Source organism: Microcebus murinus, chromosome X (assembly GCF_040939455.1).
Source record: "Microcebus murinus isolate Inina chromosome X, M.murinus_Inina_mat1.0, whole genome shotgun sequence".
Lineage (NCBI taxonomy): Eukaryota > Metazoa > Chordata > Mammalia > Primates > Cheirogaleidae > Microcebus > Microcebus murinus.
Genome location: NC_134136.1, coordinates 111700527 through 111718128, shown reverse-complemented (window position 1 = coordinate 111718128; position 17602 = coordinate 111700527). Strand labels below are relative to the sequence as shown.

At 35.1% G+C, this 17602-nt stretch overlaps 1 protein-coding gene across 2 annotated transcripts in view; it reads right to left on the bottom strand.

Moving 5' to 3' along the window:
* PRRG1 (proline rich and Gla domain 1) overlaps window positions 1–17602 on the bottom strand; it is a 95573-nt gene that overhangs the window by 28891 nt on the left and 49080 nt on the right. Inside the window, exons 1-2 of one of the 2 annotated variants that reach the window (XM_075999636.1) lie at window positions 5412–6084; window positions 4125–4285 (exon numbers count right to left, since the gene is read on the bottom strand). In XM_075999636.1, coding sequence (XP_075855751.1) covers window positions 4125–4214 — 90 coding nt within the window. In that variant the 5' untranslated portion in view covers window positions 4215–4285; window positions 5412–6084. Of the gene's footprint in view, window positions 1–4124; window positions 4286–5411; window positions 6085–17602 lie in introns of those variants that run through there. The other variant, XM_012736659.2, reaches the window with a different exon arrangement.

Below are 17602 nucleotides of genomic sequence, written 5' to 3'. Positions count from 1 at the left end.
GGAAGGATGAGAAGCAGGAATTACAATGGAATAGAAGTAACTTTTGGGTATGATGAATCTGTATACTATCTTGATTGTGGTGATGGTTTTATAGGTGTATATACATGTCAAAATATACCAAATTATATAAATATGTATGGTTAATGTTATGTCAATAATAACACAATAAAGCTTTTAAAAAATCAGTAGCTTTCACATATACAAATAATAAGTCAGAATATATTATGCAGAAGAAAATCTCATTTACAATAATGACAAAAACAATATTTAGGAACCAACCTAAGAAATGTGCTAATAAACCTATGACAAAAACTATAAGACATTCCTGAAAGACAGAAATGTTGACTTCCAACCAATAGAAACACATCTTTTCTTCTTGGAGACAGTGGCTTCATATCTTAAACATGTTAGTTCTTCCTAAGTTAATTTACAAACTGAAAGATCCCAATAAAAATACAAATTATTCTTTTCTCTAGCTTGACAAGACTAAAATTTATATGGAAAAATTAGCACGTAAGAATAGGTCACAAACCACTAAAAAAAGAGTTTGTAAAGGGGAACTAGCTCTAATTTATACTAAAACATACTACAAATCCTCTATAATTAAAACAGGATAGTCCTAACATTTGAGCAGACTCATGGACCACTGGACTAGAATAGAAAATCCTAAGTTGACTAAGTATATATGGAAATCGGACACATGATAAAGAATAACTAAAATCATGGAGGCCAAGAGAGGCTTCTTACTAAATGGCATTTGGATAACTGGATAACCATGTAGAAAAATGAGATCCATAACTCACACCATACCCAAGAATAAACTCTAAGTGTATCAGCTCTCTAAATGTAAAAACTCAAATAGATTAGAAGAAACTGTGGGAATTCTTCTACAATTGGGTGTAGAGAAAGTTTTTCTACTATGATTCTAGATTCAGATTCAGTAAAAGATTTATTGAGTTTATGACTACAATGAAAATGAAAAAAAAATACATGGAAAAAACCATAAACAAAGTCAAAATCTAAATGACAACAGTAAGCAAATATTTGAAATATATCACCAATAAAGGCTAGTATCTCTAATATACTTTATAAAGATTGAGAGGAAAAAAGACTTGATCTGATAGAAAAATGGGCAAAAGACAAAGACAATTCACAAAATAGATATAAAAATGGCCTGTAAACATGGCAAAATGTGTAACTTCACTTATAATAGAAATGCAAATTGAAATGACACAAGATATCATGTTTTGCCTAACAGATAGACAAATATGCCAAAACTTTCTGCCGGTGAGAATGTAAGGAAATGGGCTTTTGAATATATCTGGTGGAAATGCAAAACAGTATAAAACAGTACAACCCTTATGGAGGGTACTATGGCAATATCTAACAAAATTACATATGTATTAACCCTATGGCCAGTAATTCCACTTCTTGAAATTCATCCTGAGAATATACTTCCAATAATGCAAAAATAAATATGTACAAAGTTATTTACTGCAGCATTATCTTTCATTGAAAAAATAAAAATACTCAAAACAACTTAATGTTCAAATGCAGGTTGGATGACTAAACTGTGGCACATCCTTACAAGGAAGTACTATATATTTTAAAAAGGATAATCACTGTGAATACATATGGAGGGATTTCTTAGATGAATGGATAGATGGATGGATGGGATCAACAAATGCATAAATGAATGAAAAGTTTTCCCCCTCCCCATTATGGTATGGATATTAAAATTCTGAAACCATTGTGCGTGTATTATAGGATCAAGCAAATGAGTTAATATGGTGATGCTACTGGGAGCCAGGGTTCTCATTGTGGAAGAACATCTACATCTCATGTACAAATATAGGATGGTTAGAAAAGCCCTGAGGGGTTGGAATGAAATTGGAGATCAGCAGAATGAACTTGTTATTTTACATATATGTATATATAGACATGTATATGCATGTGCATGTATATGTATGAGAGAGTTTTATTTTTCCTAGCCCTATGGCTGAAAGGCACAGAAGTAACGACACCTTGGTAGCAATAAGCACACTCAGGTTCCCAGATCTTGGTTTCTAAATATTATTTCTAACAAAAAGTAACCAAATGTCCACTGACAGATGAATATATAAAGAAAATGAGGCATGTACATACAATGGAATATCATTCAGCCTTAAAAATGAAGGAAAGCCTACCATTTGCAACAACATGAATAAAGGAGGGCATTATGTTAAGTGAAGTAATCCAGGCAAAGAAGTAATGCATGATCTCATTTATATGTGGAATCTAAAAAAGGTGAACTAATAGAAGCAAAGAGGAGAGTGGTGTTTGCCAGGGACTTGGGGGAGAGGGAAATGGGGAGGTGACAGTCAAAGGATATAAACTTTTGGTTATGCAAGATTAATAAGCTTTGGAGATCTGCTATATAGCAGAGTGCCTAGAGCTAACAATACTGTATTGTATACTTAAATTTTGCAAAGAGGATAGATCATATGTTAAGCGTTCTTAATACACACACACACACACACAAAATATCAACAACAATAATGATAAAGAGGGCAAGAAGAAACTTTGGGAGCTGATGGATATGTTTATGGCCTTGATGGTGGTGATGGTTTCATGGGTATATACCTATCCCAAAACTCATCAAGATGTATACATCAAATATGTACAGCTTTTTATATGTCAATCATACCTCAATAAAGTGCTTTTTTTAAAAAAAAAAGAATATTATTCACCAATATAAAGTACTTTTAGAACAATAAATTTCAAATAAGTACTTACCATTCTCTTTAAAGGAGAATGATAAAGTAGGGTGAAAAGTTATGTTTTGTGAAAACCACAGAACATCTAAAATTTATAGTCATTGATAAAACACAGTATCAAAAACCAAGTTTTGCTTATGTTTTAAGTACTTAGTTTTTGTTAATAACTGCATGTTATAAAACATTATTTTTATCACAGTTCTATTTTTCTTATTTACAAAGTATCTATGTAATATTATAAAAATAGGCCAGAATGATATATATGAAAAGTATAAAACTAGTGGTGCTAAAAATTCAAGTGATTTTATTCATATGTTACTACAGTTTTTAATTTCTCAACAATGTACATGTATTAATTGTATAAAACAAGTAAAATGTATAAAATAAAACCAACAAGGACTAAGTAGATGCAGAAGAAAAAAGCTGGAAAGAAATTAAAAATCCAACAGTGCTCTGTGATTGCTTGATGGGGTTATGGTGTATTCTTTTCTGTTTTTAACCATGTGATTTAGCTAAGATTTAAAATAATGAGGCTCACAGCTTATCAATTTATAAACTGATTTTGCTTGTGCTGTGCAGACTAGAATCTAGAAATCATGCCTCTGTCAGTGTCTGTCTTTGAGCTTCTTCCTCTTACTCCTGGGCCCTTCTCTACCTAACACAAGATCAAATCCCCTTTCTTTAAAACTCTTCTACATTCACTGCTACTAAAGTATATTTGATGTCCCTCTAGCACATCTGACATCACTTGTTTAGCATCTAGTGTTATTTTCGCAGTGCCCAGGACTAGATCTTTATACTACTGCTACCTCTGGTAATGTAATTCCCAGCTGTGAAGAAGTTCTATAAAATTTACACCCCTGCCTTATACTTTCCCATCCATGCTCTCTTTGAATAGCATGTGGTCTAGAGTAAAGAGAGGTAAAGAGGAGTATTTTCACTGAGCAGGAAGGGAGGTCCGGATATGCCTTTTCTTTAGTATGAGAAACAAACTATCTTAAAACAATGTTAGCATCCATTAGATGTCTCCACACTTTCTCTCTCATTAGGCAAAGTGATAATTTCATCTATAACTTTCCAAAACAAGGCCCTGTATGAACCAAATCCTTCTCCTTTGCCAAGATAATAAATCCTAGCTCAGCAAAGTCCTATAGAACTGAGACCCTCCAAGACAGACCAATGCACAGGGAAGTGAACCTAGCTTTCCTACACACAGAATAGTATTAGTTAGATGCCACTTTCAGAGTTCTTCACAAAGGTAATTTTTAATTGATAGAAATGTACATAATTCAGGAATGCAGATTTAAAATATACATCAAAAAGGGAGGCAAATCTATAAAATATATTTTACATTGCCAAGATACTTACAGTTTTTTCATTATTTTCAAAAGCTTCTCTTGCTTCTTCAAATGTGCAGACTTCTTCTTTGCACTCACGCTCAATGTTGCCCTGTTTCATTTCTTCAAGAATTCCATTAGCTCTTGGGTAACGTTTTAATACAGAATTGGCTTTTTCTCCTGTGAGAAAAACTAAAAAGAGATATAATAATAAGTTTAAAAATGTAATAAAAAACCCATGTGGGTAGTTAATATACAAGATGAAAACTGTTAGATGCTCTTTAGAAAACAGAGCCAACATCTTAAACTTCTTTCTGTGATTGAGCAATGAAGTAAACCACTGCATCTGCTATCTTCCTCATCATGTGAGTATGTCCTTTCAGTAGCAGTTGCCCTGGGCAGGGACAGTGACATAATTAACTATGTTATATTCAGACTTTAGAACACTCCTGCCAACCATGGGTGTTTAAATATAGTAATTATGATAGCACTACTTATACTCATTACTGTAAGTAGATACCCCAAGGCATTCTGCTGTTGGACAGCAGCAGCCAAATCAAACTCCAGTCTCTAGACTATCAATCTTTGTCCCTGTAACTAAAAATAAATAAAACTCCAATTGACCTAATAATATAAACCCAGAGAACCATTACTTGTATGAAAAGAAGAGGGGGCAAAACGACATTGAAAAATTAAATTTGGCCATAATTCCTTCCAAGGAAACACAAATAGTAATTTTGTACTAAAATGCATTTAAGTTAAATATACTGGGACACTTTAACTGTCCTTCAGACACATTTCACTGTCCTTCAGAAAAATAAAATTCTTCTGTATGGTTTACAGAGGCGTTTTACATAAACATTCAAAATGTATTTACGAAACCCAGTAAAATATTATAAATAAGGCAACAGTTATATGTACACTTATTGGGAATTTTTTAATTTTTATATACAAATATATTTTAAGTTCTACTTCGATTACATTTTACTAAAAGCACCTTGCTTGTTTGGAGAGATAAATATAGTGCCACCAGAATTTAATCTCTGCTCACGCAAAGAGATTAGACCTAACTGTATAGAATTTTGACATGAGAGAAGGCACATTACAGATCTTTCAAGATGATAAAACAAGTCTATACTTTTCAAAAAAAAATTAAGTAAATGAAGCCAGTAAGCACTCTTTCAAAAATGACAACGATAACAATGAATTTAAGTTTTATCTCATTATAGAAATATGTATTTCACTTTATAGAACATATGGACTCATTATTTAGGATTCTTTAAAATATTCAAATTGACACTAGGTAGATGGCACCTACATTAGGGTGAAAACCATGATAAGCCTTCATTAAGTATTTCCTTCCTTCTGTACGTCATAAGAGGCACCATCTATACAATGAATCATAGTGTCATAGAATATCATTAGAAGAAATTTTTAAAAATACAAATTGTGATTAAGTGCTATGAAGGAACCAACAAGATACTATAGAGTTGAGTAACAGTGAAATTTTCTAGCAGTGCTTCTCACCTTTTAGCAGCATCAGAATCCTTGAGAGGACTTGATTTACAGGATGAAATCAAACTATCTCCTCTTAAAACACCAAGCAATTTCCAATCTGCAAGGGCTTGCATTAGGACTTTTAACTAAAGCAGTAATGTTTAAAACTAAAGTTGATCATTTTCCTCTGCCTCCTTCTTCTTAAATTTTGTGAGTTAACTCACAGCTGTCAGGAATCATGTGCATGCTTTAATCAGGGATATCACATGACGTGACAAGTACAGAATGTAAATATGCTTGTGAACACAACACTGAGGTGTTATATAAAACATGCAGTTTTCCCATTAAAGGAAATAAATAAAAACCTATACCTTTTTTTCTTCAGTTAGTTAGGAAACACTCTTATTAAAGAAAATATTTCAAATCTAAGGCTTATGCACACCCTCCACACATAATAAGTATATTTATTTAAAAAACCTAACTACTTTTTCATAACTTCAGAATAAATAAACTCTAGTCTATGCTTTGTCTTCAAAAGAAAACAATAAAAATAAATGAAATAAAAGGGTGCAACAAGTCACAAAGATGAATAGCAGATGACCTCTGCCCTCAAGGTTTTTCAGTGCAAGAGGTAACAAAGATAAAAGAGAGATACAAAGAACTCTATTGTAAGACTGCTCGTGACGGATGCTTTTTGAGGTCAGAAGACAGACATATTTCTATTGGGTATGTGGTGGGGGGACCAGGGGAAGGACCCCTGAAAAGTGTATTTGAGCTGGCCTTTTAAGGATTGGTAGGATTAGGACATGCAAGCATGGCAAGGAAAGACATCCTAAGAAAACAGTGAGTGAGGGCCTGGAATTAAGTAAAGTAAGGGGCATAAATGAAGCACAGTGAGTGGGGTCAGTAGGGACAGAGTGTAAGACTCAAAACAGGAAGAGTAGGAAAGTGGCCAACTGGCATGTCATGGTGACACTTACCGCTAGGCTAAGATATTTGAACTGTCTGGTAGCCATTCAAGGATTTAGACCAATACTTAGGGGAGAATAACTTAGAAAACTATATATATATATATATAATATACAACAGATTTGGGGGTAGGATGAGGGGAAAATGGAAGGAGAAAGGGCAGGTAAAAGGTTACTTACAATAGACCAGCTTAAGAAATAATAAGATCATGCATTTGAGTGGTGGCATTAGGCATGGATAAGGACAGATGTGAATGATATGGATAATGGGTGATTTCTTTGGCCATGCACCTTATTCCTCAGTCAAACCAAATCTCACCATTCTATGAATTGGCTCTTTTATGCCTTCATAATTTTGCACCTGATATTTCCTCTGTCTAGTGGGCTCCTATTAAACTCAGATGTAACATCCTCTAAAAACGTCTCCCAGACTTGACTCCCCACTTCATTAAAGAAAAGAGAGCTGCTATGGATTCTCAGTATTTACATATACTTCAATTATAGCAACTTATCACATTTTATTATCATGTTTGGTATGACTGTCTGGTTCACCTCCAAGGCTATAAGCTTCTTTAAAAAAAAAAACAAACTTTCATCCTTCTTTATTCCTTGAAAACGTACATTTTCAACATATTTAAAGTTTTTCTAGTAATGCTTTTCCAGCCATTAGGGGGAGCCACTGGGAGGAAAGTCAGGCCAGGTTCTCTGAACCAGAGGGCTAACTGCAGGGAAGGGGCCTAAACTCTTCATTGCTAAGGTGCTAGGCTGGGATCTCCCTGCAGGGAGGGGTGGGTGCTCTCCCATATCACGGGGTCTCCAACAGCACTCTCCCGTCAGTTCAGTCCACATGGGCTCCCTCACTAACCCAAGTACAGCTCTCAAACCTCCCCCCAGGCGGCATGTCTGACGTGCTAGCTTACGTCTCCACACAACGCAGGCAGGTAGGGTGCTCTCTGTTTGTGCACCCCTTGTCCACTACCAGTCCTCCAAGAAAGAGGTGTGGGTCCCACTCTTTGTGGAGACCTCAGCCTAGAGTACGCGCCCACTGGACAGAAGCAGCCGCTCACCAAATTCTCGATTCAAACTGCTCACTGGGGTTGTTATCGGCCATAAGCTTTTTGAGGGCAGGGCCCATTAATATTTTGATCCAACCTCTGTCTTTTGTGACACATATTAAGGAATTTAGTACAGAACAAGATTAAATACATGAGGAATAAATGAAAAGGCAAAATGGGAGAGAGTTGGAGGCTTGAATGCCCAGAAGATTGGCCATGGACCACGCCTATAGTTATGAAGCAGCATTGCAAACTTAATAAATATATGGTTGTGAAACATATTTGTATATTGTATAAAATATATTTACAGCAAAATTTTTGGGAGACAGCACTTGAATATGCTTTTTTTTTTTTTTTTTTTTTTTTTTTTTTTTTTTTTTTTTTTTTTTTTTTTTTTTTTTTTTTTTTTTTTTTTTGAGACAGAGTCTCGCTTGTTGCCCAGGCTAGAGTGAGTGCCGTGGCGTCAGCCTAGCTCACAGCAACCTCAAACTCCTGGCTCAAGCAATCCTGCTGCCTCAGCCTCCCAAGTAGCTGGGACTACAGGCATGCGCCACCATGCCCGGCTAATTTTATATATATATTAGTTGGCCAATTAATTTCTTTCTATTTATAGTAGAGACGGGGTCTCGCTCTTGCTCAGGCTGGTTTCGAACTCCTGACCTCGAGCAATCCGCCCGCCTCAGCCTCCCAGAGTGCTAGGATTACAGGCGTGAGCCACCGCGCCCGGCTTGAATATGCTTTTTATAGCAAGAGAAAGTTTCTGAAATTTGTAAAATGCTTCAATTTTTGCTTTCCTTGGAGCAGGTATGTTTTGTTTTTTAAGAAGCATTTGGTTTCCCCTAGTAGCTATGGGGTAGCTTGATACCTACTATTCTGGGAAGAGGGCATAGCCAGATGCTTTGTGGCTTGGCAAGGAACTGGCACCTTGGTTCCCAAAGTGTGGAGCGAAGTTCCCCAGGTGCTTCAGTAAACTTGCAGAGAATGTGCAGGATATTTTACATTTTTTGAAGGACATGTAATATATCTTACATTTTTTAAGGAAATGCAGTGATACTCAACATCTGAGACACCACACTAATAAGCTTGAGGTACTTCATAGTTTTATCATTAGACAGTTCTGCATTCTTTGTGTGTGTGTGTGTACAAAGCTGGATTTTCAGCTGTGATTTAAAAAAAAAAAAAGCCACGTGAAAAATCACATGGAGATGGGGATGGCAGTATCCAATCTGATTTGAACATTTGAGAATTTGTGCAGGGCCCAACAGGCACATACAATCTCACTAGTACATAACTGTATAATTATTTAAGATTGAAGTAAATATACTGCTTTCTTTCAATTTGTGTATATTATTATTAATAATATCTTTTTTCAAATGGCTATGATGCTACCAAGATATAAATACTTATAAATTTATTTGAACCTAATTAATAAATGGAACTATTAGGAATTTCTTTTGGCCTATGGCTGCTATGAAAAAAATCACTGTGACAACTAAGGTAACTAAGAAAGTTTGGGAATCTCTGACCTAGGGGCTCTGGAGAGTGATGGAGTCTTGCCACTACTCTCCCAAATACATTTGACACACCAAGCTTAAATGGGCTGGGAAGTTCCTTCTGTGAGGAAGGAGACTGACATCCCTTTTGAAGTTCAAAGTTACTGAAACCTGTCAGGTGGGTTACTGTGGCCCTGATAAGAGTTATAACTAGCAGCTAAAGGATAAAGTGCAGTCCTTTATACCAGCCAGACACATCACCCAGTTGTAGGCTATGTTAGGCCAGCCATTCCTCAGTTAGCCACCTTGGTTCTGTGAGCTTGCCTGGGGAAGAGGCCAGGGATATGAACACTGAAACAGCAAGGTCACTAAATAGCTCAAATATTGAAAAATGAAGCCTACTATGGTATGGAGTAAAGCACAGGTGGGAGAAATGCTGGATAGAAAGGTGTCCCCCGACCCAGCACTGCTGGCAATTACTACCAGCCAAGCTGGGGCAACCTATATGCCTCAGTTACTGTAATTATTCCTCTAATGACCTTGGAATTGTTCAAATAAATCCCATTCCCAGAGAATGGGAAAATTTACAAATGAGCCTCATATTACCTATCTGTTCTTCGATGCAAGAGTTAGGGCCTCCTTTTGTAGACCTAATGTGCAATCCTGGAGTTCCTGGATTTCCCAAAGAAACAAGGTTAGTCAGGGAAGGAAGAAAGACATTATTGCATTATTGGGGGAAGGGGGTTGTGCTTGTTTAATTTGAGTAACAAATGTGATCTCATTGCTATCCCAAGCTTGCTAAGTAGTGCATACCAGTTAGAAAGTAAGAAAAAGGGTGTCAAAGCAAACAGCTATATGAGGAAAGCAAAAGCCTAAGTGTCACTTCTTCATCTATAAAGCTGTAATAATAGCAGCAATCCCATAGTTATAAATGAGGTAATGTACATAGAATGCTTTGCTCGGGGTATAACAAAGAATAGATTTACAATAAATAGCAGTATGACTCATTATCATTGTGGCAGTTATTCCATGAAAGGGAAAACTAAAGATTTATCAAGCTTATAATAAAAATGCTCTTAGAAAATACAGAATAAAGGAGTAAAGATAGCGTTAACTTGCATTCTGGCTGCATAACTCCAGGGATGCCTGGGACTTTGGACCCCTTCCTTGGTCAAATCTGGGATGAAATGGACTGGCTTTATATAAAGTGCTGCTTAAAGTCTGAAACTCCCTTAGAGGCATTCTGTATTAGCTTGTCTAAACTATTTATTGAAAATATAGAGGCTGATGGTTTGCACCTGATTTAATTGATTACATAGGCTAGTTTCAGCTACATGATCAGTAGAATATCAAAGATCCTCAGCAAACTTGGGCCTTGGCTGCCCTGACACTAAAGTTATCTTGCACATATCTTGGTCATTCACATTTAGAAGAGAAGCATGTTCTGTGTTACTAAAAACAGTCTTTGGACCATTTTCTTTCTCCTGCTGCACCATACCTTTTGTCATTATTAACCCTTATGTAAATATGCCCTGTAGAATCTTATAAGTCCTTTCAACTATTCAATGCTGCATAGTCATTACAATATACTTTGATGATTCATAAATATTTGGGAATATCTCGAGGTTTAAAAATTTCAGAAATTCTTCTGGATGTAAACTAAGGACTATATCTGGTCTTTTATTTATAAGGGCCTGATACTTGTAGCAAATTTGTGAGGAAACATCCTTTATCATAATTTATATCCTTACATTTATTACTTTATTACTTCCATTTTGGTCAAATGTATGTTGATAGCTTATCAGCACTGGAATTTTCACAACAGACCACAAAGAAGCTCTTAAAAAGGACAGATTAAGAAAGAAAAATTATATACATGACAGATACATATGTTTAGAGAATCATGAGTAACTACAACAAAACACACTAGTTAAATATGTTCTATTGAATTTTAGGTTGATAGTTCAGGTGGCTATTCAATATCTTACATAACCATTGTGGATACTAATAATAGTAATATCTCATTTATACAAAATTATTCAAATAAACCCAGTCTCGTGAACTTAGACACAAGAGATCACCAAGGTCACGCTTTATAACTCATCTTATGCTTTACCTATAGGGGAACCCTAATTCCCTCAGACTAATCAAGAGGCAATTAATTCTACCCATGTTCATGAGCCTGGCTATGAGACTTGAAAGGCTCGCTGCACATGAAAACTGAAAAGTGGAAGGGGCAGGGTGGTCTGAACTAGATCAACATATTGACAGTAACAAGGAGTGAAAGCTAATTAATCTGAAGGCAAGGGAAAAGAGAGGCAGAAGGCCCCTTGGGGATTATTTAGAGTAGGATCTAACCTCCCTCACACTAACAGTTCCCAAAGCTGCAGCTATCAATGATTATGTTTATTATGGTGAAACTGAGTCATCAATAAAGAGCCATATGATGTTCAGGATAATGTTAAAGGAGGTAGTAAATTATGTAATCTAATTTAGAACTATTTCCACAAAAAATTAGTTTTTAAAAAGTTTTCTTATCATATTAAAAAGGTGAGCATAGGCAATCCACAAAATATATTCAAATGGAAAATTTGTTCCCAGACAATGTTGTATAAATGTTGGTGTATCACAGACTGAATCTATAATGAGTCCACAAACTAACCAGAATCTGTTTTTCTTTTCTTAATAAAGCTCTAATAATCTTTAGTGTATTATTATTAGTTTAGTGAACTTCTCATATAAGACTCCAGAACATGCAAAGCTATCTACTTAATTTAGCCTTTTGTTTGTCATATGAAAGTTGCTCTTTGAGATATATTGTTGAAGTCTAAGACAGCCAATATCTATTATCCATTCACCACTTTCACCAACCCTGTATTGATGCAAGTGAAACTGTAGCATAAAAGAAAAATGTGGTATGGCGAAAAAACTCTGAATTTGTAGTAGTCAGGATACATGGATTCCAGCTCTGGCACTAAACTGGTTGTATGATTCTTAGGTAGTTTCAGTTGTAACAGTAAAGAGTTTTCTATAAATGAAGTTTTGGAAAGTGGGAGTAGTGTATCTTATCCAAATCTTTGTGGGATATTAATACATTATTTTCTGGCCAACCAATAACCATCCCCTAAAGCAACAACAAATAAATAAACAAACAAATAGAGAAAATCAACAAAGCACCCTCCCTATCCAATCCTGTGCTCAGACTTATTTTTAAAAATCTTATAGAGTGTCACATTCATAATTCCTTGTTTTCTTGCTTATAAGTCATTTTGATATTATTTACCCAGTTGTGACTGCATACAATACCTTTAAGATTTTTTTCCTGCTGAAATAGTTGTTAAATACGGATGTCTTCTCACAAACTGATAGAAATAACTTTCCGTAGGAAAATAAAGTCTCGCATTCTGAAGTGACATTTCACTTACTAAAAACCAAAATTATGCAAACTAAAAAGATGCCAATTGGATCATCCTACTATCCTTACTTAGGGAGGTAGAAAATAGACTATTTTCCAATTTGATTTCATCACCATAACCTATTTGTGGAAATTAAAGGTTAAGTTCTTCATAGCTGGTATGTTTATGATTTAGAATTTATTGTACGGTGGTACTCATGAGCCCAACCAGGTTGTCTCAAACTTATAACTTAGTGAGAAAGACATATAGTATGTGTTTATACAGGAATTAGGGAGCTGAAACATATTCAAGGGCTCATATATTTAAAAAATAATTTGAAGTTACAGCATTGAGCTAAAGGGGGAAGTTTAAGAGTTTGAGAAGAAAAACATTATTATTAATATCTGTAATACCCTAAACAATGTGGTGGTTATGATAATTACCTAAGACTTTTTAAAAAATATCTTTGTACTACCGGAGGCATATGATGAAATTACAGCTAGATGATAACAGGCAGGTTTCCTGAAATAAGTGTAGATAATATGCCAGAAATGGATTTCTATAAGAGAGATGATAAAAGAGATAATGCATGTCTATAAAGTCAATATTCTTTAAAAACAAAACAAATATGGTTCCCTCAGAGTGATATCACTTCAATATGGTTTTCTTAAAAGCCAAATTTTAGACCATACATTCAGATGTCTTTTGTCTAATGATTTTATGCCTCATAAGAAAAAAATGAGATAGAAATGGCCCAACAAATTCTCCCATGAAAGAAAGTAAAAGGCAAAATTTTCTTTGAAGGGGTTTTAAATTTATAGCTACTTCTTATCAAATAGAATTCTTCTTTAGGAAATTGCAGATGACAGCAATCAAATTACTAACAATTATGCCAACTGATTTAAAGGTATTGTATTCTAACACATGATATTTCTGAACTAGAGGCAATGCCTTGCCCATAGTAAATAAACAAATATGGAATCAATAAACTGTCTAATTTGGAATGATTAAGCATACAATCAGGTAGAATCATCAAAACAGGAGAATTCTAAAGATGGCTACTACTCTTGTTACTAGTATACCAATTGTATCACTGAGAATATCAGTAGTCTTAGTTTTTACAGTTGTTACAACCATAAGATTTCCTTTCTAGTTTATGGATCCTACCTATACTGATTACACTTCTGTCCCATATGGAAGAATATGGAAATATCTATGACTAATAATCACCACTTAATGGGAAAAAAGGGAGGTAGATAGAACTCATCAAATATGAAATACACTTTTAAACACATAACTTTATGTTATAGTGACTGCTTTACAACCCACCAGCATAGACAGTCTGATAGATATTCTATGTGATAGCTATAATCTAGACTTCAAAGTAGATAGTTGTCCTAGTAGGATGCATATTACATTTAACCAAAAAGCCACATTCCAAAGGGCTTTCTTTCCAGCCCACAATGGAGTTTCATTGAAAAGTTAGTGCCTTTGTTAGTTTAGCAAATGGATTTCAGAAATGACTTTTCACTGGTGAAATCAATGTTGTTTATCTGTGAATCTGCTCTAGAAATGACAGCAGCTTACACACAGGTTTTGCTTGCACACAATATAAAAATCTAAAGCTGCTGCAGTTTGTACCTTTATGAATGGTGGCCATGACTTGATTTCTAAAAGGCCCCATGTTCAGCTGCTGATCTGAAGGATTCTTGATTGCTTTAATCTAACCAGATGGGTTAGAAGAATACCATGGCTAGAATGCTGTCACATATGCCTCAGATGAACTTTTTATCTTAGGTATTGTAGGTGGACCTAAAAGGGGAAAGAAGTGGGATTTCATGGAGTTTATATAATAGGTTATATGGCAGAACTGTGCCTTCTTGTTAATAAATGTCTTCTGTGTGTAGCAAAATTTGACCTAAGATTTTGTTGTAATCTGGTAATCAGATTGTGGAGAGGTCTAGACCTCACATGCCTTAAACTATTGGAGACTACTAGTATTTACCAAAATAAACCTAATAATTGTAAAAGCAAAATTGATTTTAATTCTTTTCAATACACGCTTGCTATTCTATATGTAATCGATCCCAAAGGATGTGCTGGGCTAAAGCACAGAATTCTATAATCTCATTTGTTTCTGAAGTAGACCTTTAACCACCCATGAAGTCCATATGCTTCTAATTCACTGGTATATATGAACTAGATGCTTAAGAAGCCTCTGAACTCAAGGGTTCCCTATGCATACTGCATTTATATTGGTTGAAGTATATGAAACTATAGTTTCTGAAGGCCAAAATCATTTTGGCCATTTCACCCATTTCATATGGTTCAAACCAATACACTGACTGTATGAGGCCACACTGAAAACACTGGAAGAATTATATGTTTCAAAACCATAAAGTGGGGAAGCAACTGATTTTTTATCATCAGAGAAGCACATGATATTAACTATTCTACTAGTTCTTCTATCACTTTCTTTTCTTCCCCTTCCCATATTAATACAGCTTCAAAAGGTGGATGATAATTAACATTCATGCACCATAGGATCTCAGAGCTAAAAGGGATCTTTGAAATTAATCTAATCTAGTGGTCTTCTAGATTTTATTAGTCATGGAATCCTCTGAAAATCAAACTTATAATGAAATAAAAACAGATAAAATACAAAATAGTAGAGTTGTTCTATCTGGATAGGAAGTAATATACTCCTAGGGCACTTCCCCTTCTTCCCTTCCCTCATGGTGGCCCCTTAGGGACCCCTTTAGAAGGCCTGGGACTTCACTGAGCACACTAAAAATCAATGGTCCAATTTAACCCCTTCATTTTACTGACATAAAATTGAAATCTACAGGTTAAGTGATTTACCCAACAACACAGCTAGCTACTTTATTAAGACTACGAGTACACCTTAGTCTCCAAAAGCATATACTGCTCTCCTTTAGACTCAACTTACTTCTATAAAAGCCATCATAATATCAAGATAATGAAAAGACAAACCACAGAATGGGAGAAAATATTTGCAGAAGACATAGCTGATAAATGACTATTATCCAAAATATACAAAGAACTCCTAAAACTCAACAGTAAGAAAACAAACAACCAGATTTAAAAATAGGCTAAAGACCTTAACAAACATCTCACCAAAGAAGATATACAGATGGCAAATAAACATATGAAAAGATGTTCCACAGTATACAGCCATGTATCTCTTAAGGACAGAGATACATTCTGAGACAGGTGTTGTCAGGCAATTTTGTCACATGAACATCATAGAGTGTACTTACACAAACCTAGATGGTATAGCCTACTACACACCTAGGCTAAAGAGTATAGCCTAGTGCTCCTAGGCTACAAACCTGTTCAGCATACTACTGTAATGAACACAGTAGGCAACTGTAACACAATGTAAGTATTTGTATATCCAAACATATCCAAACATAGAAAAGGTACAGTAAAAATATGGTATTATAATCTTATGGGACCACCATTTTATATGTGGTCCATCATTGACCAAAATGTTGTTATATGGCTCATGATTGTATGTTATCAGGGAAATGCAAGTTCAAACAATGAGATACCACTACATACCTATTAAAATGGCAAACATCTAAAACACTGACAACATCTATGCTGTCAAGGATATGGAGCAACAGAAACTCTCATTCACTGTTGGCGTTTATGCAAAATGGTATAGCCACTTTAGAAGACAGTTTGGCGGTTTCTTACAAAACTAAACATACTCTTACCTTATGATCCAGCAATTGTACTCCTTGATATTTACCCAAGAAAGTTGAAAACTTAGGTCCACACAGAAACCTACACACAGATGTTTATAGCAGCTTTATTCATAATTCCCCAAACGTGGAACAACACCCTTTAGTAGGTGAATGGATAAACTGTGGTATATCCAGACAATGGAATATTATTCAGTGCTAAAAAAATGAGCTATCAAGCCATGAAAAGACATGGAAGAATGTTAAATGCATATTACTAAGTGAAAGAAGCCAATCTGAGAAAGCTACTTATTGAATGAGTCCAACCATATGACATTCTGGAAAAGACAAAACTATGGAGATAGTAAAAAGATCAGTGGTTGCCAGGGCTTGGGTGGAGGGAGAGATGCATAGGTGAAGCTCAAAGGATTGTTGGGGCAGTGAAACTACTCTGTATGGATACTATAATGATAGATACATGTCATTATACATATGTCCAAACCCATAGAATAAACAAGCATAACATAAACTATGGATTCTTGGTGATAATGATGTGTCAATGTAGGTTCATCAACTGTAACAAATGAACCTCTCTGGTTAGGGATGTTGATTATGGGGGAGGCTATGTATGTGTTGGGGTAGGAGGTATTTGGGAAATCTCTGTACTTTCCACTCAATTTTGCTGTGAACCTGAAACTTCCCTTTAAAAATCCTATTTAAAAAATAATAAAAAAATTTAAAAAGAAAACATCATAATATGTGAAATATGGCTTATCTCTAAAGATTTTCTTTCCTTTATTCTAAATCAATGGTTCTCAACCTTGGGAATTTTGTCCCCCCAGGGGACCTTTGGTAATATCTGAATATATTTTTGGTTGTCATAACTTTAAGGGTGGGAAGTCCCACTGGCAACTAGTGGGGAGAGGCCAAGGATGCTGCTAAACATCCTATAATACACAGGACAGCCCCCACATCAAAGAATTATCTAGTCTAAAATGCCAACAGTCACTCCTAGGTATACACCCAAAAGAACTGAAAACAGATATTCAATTAAAAATGTGTACATTTATGTTCATAGCAGCACTACTCACAATAGCTAAGGTAAAAAATAGCTAAATGTCCATCAACTGATAAACAGATAAACAAAATGTGGTATATTCATACAATGGGATATTATTCAGTCATAAAAAGGAATAAGGTACTAATAGTAATACAACAGGAATAAACTAAAAAACATTATGCTAAGTGAAAAAAGCCATATGTATACAATGTGGTCACATATTGTATTATTCCATTTATATGAAATATCTAGAATGAATAAATCCATAGAGATAGAAAGCAGATTAGAAGTTGTCAGAGTTCGGGAGGAGGAAGGAATACTAAATGACTAC